General features: G+C 56.7%; 1 protein-coding gene across 1 annotated transcript; it reads right to left on the reverse strand.

Annotated features, from left to right (window-relative positions):
* Positions 1 to 1,361: 1,361 nt before the first annotated feature.
* Positions 1,362 to 3,573, reverse strand: LOC104167102 (septin-9-like; the record flags this gene model as incomplete). The annotated part of the gene is made up of 2 exons (XM_009707239.1): positions 3,390 to 3,573; positions 1,362 to 2,036 (listed from the first exon to the last, which is right to left on the reverse strand). Coding segments are annotated over exons 1-2 (859 nt in total), but the record flags the coding sequence as incomplete, so codon positions are not given.
* Between the last annotated feature and the right edge of the window lie 388 nt (positions 3,574 to 3,961).

Genomic DNA, 3,961 nt, shown 5'->3' on the forward strand with positions numbered 1-3,961 from the left:
GGGGATTCAGCAGCTTAGATGGTCTTCTGCTCTTAAAGTGCCCAACCATCCATGACGCAGAGCTTGGGAAGCTCAGAGCAGCCCAAACCCCGCAGGACGAGGCTGAGCACCCACCCACGGGAGAAGATGGACCTCCTGGGCACCACACACATGGTGACTGGGGACAGAGAGCCCATAAGGGAGGTCCAGGCTGAACCCCATCATTGGGCTGGGTCTTAGAGCTCAGCCATGCCCAGCTGGAGACGGACCAACCTACTACCTCCTGGAGGCATTTCTCCACTCTTTAAAACCCAGCTCAGAAAAGCCACACCTAAGCCATACACGTACACAGTGAGAGAAACCCACTCAAGTCTTCGGGGTTCGATATCAGCTCCACCACTGACTCCTGATTTGAGTTTTGGACCGTGCACACACACCGAAACCTGGCCTCTCCACAGACCCCATTACCGCCCTGTGACCGCAGGGAGAGGAGATGGAGTGGGAGGAGGGGACCATTCCCTGGTGGGGTGAGACAAGGGCGCATGGTCCAGCTCTGGGACCAGGCACGGACCTCCCAGGTCCTGGTTTGGCCACCGCACACCACCCCACAACCCTGGCAAGAGGGGCACAGGGTGGGGTGGGGAGGTGGTGCCCTCCAACTGACCACTGCATCCCTCGCAGGAGAGAACTCGTGGGTGATGGGGAATGGAAAAATGATTAACAGGCCAGAAGAGGGAAAAAAAAACCAAAACTCCAAACATTAGGGAGAATAAATGATGGCTTGTGGGGGAGAGAAGTTGGCTTTAATATGAGATTAATTGAAAACAAGATAGAGTTAATATAAGGCAGGGCTCCAGTTTAATAGTGGCTCTGGTCCACGATGTTATTAGACTTTGGCTCCGAGACCAAAAAAACCCTGACTCCTGTTAATGAAGAGGCGGTTTCTGCTCCACAACCATAAGCAACAACACTAAACAACAAGCCATCACAACAACGCTTCCACAACCACCGCCTCTCCAGCAGCTCAGAGGCTTTTCTAGATGCTGCACAGCCGGGTGGGTCTGCATGCCGCTGGCAGAGTTGTCGTTTTCTGCAAGCACTCAGGCTTTTGGCATTTTCTATTCTATTTCCTTATAGGCTTGATAGCATTTTTTATTCAAACTGACAGCTCTTTCAGCCAGGATAAACCCAAGGATAACAGTCATGTGTGTAGACACAGCTGAGCACAGATCCAAGACCAGCCTCCAAAGGCATCATCACCGCAGCCAAAAGAGCAGCACACAATGCTCGGCGTCCCCACGTGGGCTCTGAGCCCGCAGCGAGGGACAAAGGCAGGTACCAGCCAGTATCTCACCCAAGCAGCTACCCGGAGCTGTACTCACCTTCTTCTCTCTTTGGTGGGCTCTCCATCAGCACCGGCTGTGGCTTTGGCTCTGCCTGGGGAGGCTGGGTGACCAGGGGAGGCTCCGAGCTCTCCACTTGCCGTGTAGGTGGGGCTGGGACCTCGGCAGCCTTCGCTACCTGAATTTCCACGCGCTTGGTGGCCGTGTCGGGCACAGGAGCGCTGGCCGTCTCAGCTCTTCGCTGGGGCACCTCGGGGATCTTTGATGCCGGTGCCTCCACCCTCCGGAGACCCGGCTCCTGGGGCTTGCCGAGGGTGATCTCAGTCCTCCTTGGGGTGGGCTCGGGGGGTTTGTGCCCCAGCACATCTGCTCTTTTGAGGCCAAACCTTGACAACCCCGAGGTGGAGTTCTCCACCTGCTTGGATGAGATGTCAATGGAGATTTCTGTTCTTCTGGACACTGGCTCAGGCAGTTTGGGTCCAGAGAGCTCCACTCTCCTCAAAGAGGGCTTGGGTGATCTTTGGCCTGTGGGGTCTGCATGTCGGGCGGATGGCTCCAAATTCCTTGTGCCGAGTTCCTGAAACTTCTGTGTGGAGCTGGACACGGTGGACCTGAGGAGGGGGTTTGGGGTCCGTCTTTGTGGGGTAGAGGAATTTGAAGACTGATCTACCTCCTCGACCTCAAAAGATCTTTTCAAAGCTGAAAAACATGAAAGAAGTTCAGAATTTAGTTACCATCCACCTGAGCATCTCAAGAGATGTTTACGGAGGCTGCCTGAGGCTCATAACCCAATTTCTGCCCCTTCACCTCAGGGTTCCTAATGCCCTGTAAAGCAGGTGAGGTCTGAGGGCCAGGCTCTGCCTCTTCAGACAAGTTACAAACCCAGCAACAAAACTGGAACCAGAGCCAAGGAAATTCAAACCCAGAGTAGAAACCATCCCTGCGCTGCCCTCCATCCCACCCACACCCCATGGGTGCTCAGAGGGGAGCAGAGGGCCCCACCGCCGCACAGCAGGGCACAGGACTTGGGGGCAGCCAGCAACCCAACTCCCAACATCATCATAAAATCTAAACATCATCATCCCTGTTTTACCAACAGGGAAGTTAGGAGGCAAAGAGAGAAGGATGCAACACCAGATCGGATGCTCTGATTTACGCTTGAAGAGCCAGCAGCCCTGCCTTCACCGAGGCCCAGCACCGCGCAGGATCTGCTCCGGCACTCTCAGCTGCAGTGGAGCAGACGCACAGGTCGCCCCGTGCAGTGGAGCAGCACTCCGACAAGTGCCCCTTGTTCGGGTTTGGTTCTGCCCCTCATACAGGTCCCCCTCAGCCCACAAAGCTCCCTGGCTGGGCAGGTTACATAAGAACAAAACCCCCAACCCCCCCCCCGAGAGCCAGAAGCGTGTCTAAGGAAACCTGATGGACACTGGTGTCAGACCCTCAGCTTGGGGGCACGAAGCATCACCGAAGGAAGCCTCCATCCATGGAGTGATGCTCCCATCCCAGTCACTCAGTCGAGAGCCAGCAGCTGCCTGACCATGTCCTGGCTCATGCCTGGACACCCACATGTCACCCACGCAGCCCTTCCCACCCCACTCCAGCCAGTCCTCTTTAAAGAAGCAGATGCCCTTAAGACCATCAGACCCCCTGCTCTGCACAGGAGCCAGCCAGGTGGAAACAAAAAGCTGAACTTCACAGGAAAGGGGAGGAAATGCAGAGATCTGCTGCTGGATCCCATCCAAACGCCATGGGTTGCCCATACCCCCCACGCCCTCCAGCACCCAGGCAGGCACAGGGTCGGGGCAGGATGCGGCACGGCCCCGGGGTCCCAAAGGAGCCCCCATGAAGCGAGGTTGAGCCAGTGTAGTGACAGCTTCAGCCTGATGACAGCCACGCTGTTAACAACCGGCACAAGCACCAATAATGAGTCCACTCATCCTTTATATCAACAGGATAATATCAGTGAGATTTAGCCTTTAAAAACCTGGGCTTGAGATCACACAGGACGCCAGGAGCTGGGGGAGAGCCTGGAGCACAGCCTTCCCTCCTCCCAGGATGTCCACCCACCCCTGGCGTGGAGCTGGAGAAGAGCCACCACGAAGGCAGCATCTCCTGTTCTGACCCCCCAGGGCAGGGCCTGGGGACCCTCCATCCCTTGGACACATCCGTTTGCCGGAGAGAAGCCATCTGGCACGGCTGGGTCCAGCCGGCGGGACTCGGGGAGGGGGGGGGTCGTGCACGTGGCCGCCATATCCGCCAGCAGATCGCAAACGCAGCTGCTGACACGGGCCTGGAGCAGGCAGCAGATGCGGCTGCCTCCGTCCTGGGTAGCAGGGACTGGGGGACAAGGATGGCCCCATCCTGTGGCAACAGCTCTGAGGGGTCCCAAAGGAGATGACGAGGAAGCTGAGACCCTTGGAGCTGGGACTCACATGTTGGAGAAGCCACGCAACGGGGAGGCACACAGCGGTTCAAGTAGTAGGATACAGACTTTGGGCTGCTTTCCCTTTTTTGGGGGGGGAATATCCAAAAACTGCTAAATATGAACGCCAGGCTGCAAAACCAGCCAGAATGAGCACTGCAGAGGCTGGGACCAGGAGCCTCGCCAGGATGCTCCATAACAGTGACCCAGCAAAAGC

This window comes from Cariama cristata, unplaced genomic scaffold, assembly GCF_000690535.1.
Source record: "Cariama cristata isolate BGI_N322 unplaced genomic scaffold, ASM69053v1 scaffold33219, whole genome shotgun sequence".
In the NCBI taxonomy this organism is placed as follows: Eukaryota; Metazoa; Chordata; class Aves; order Cariamiformes; family Cariamidae; genus Cariama; species Cariama cristata.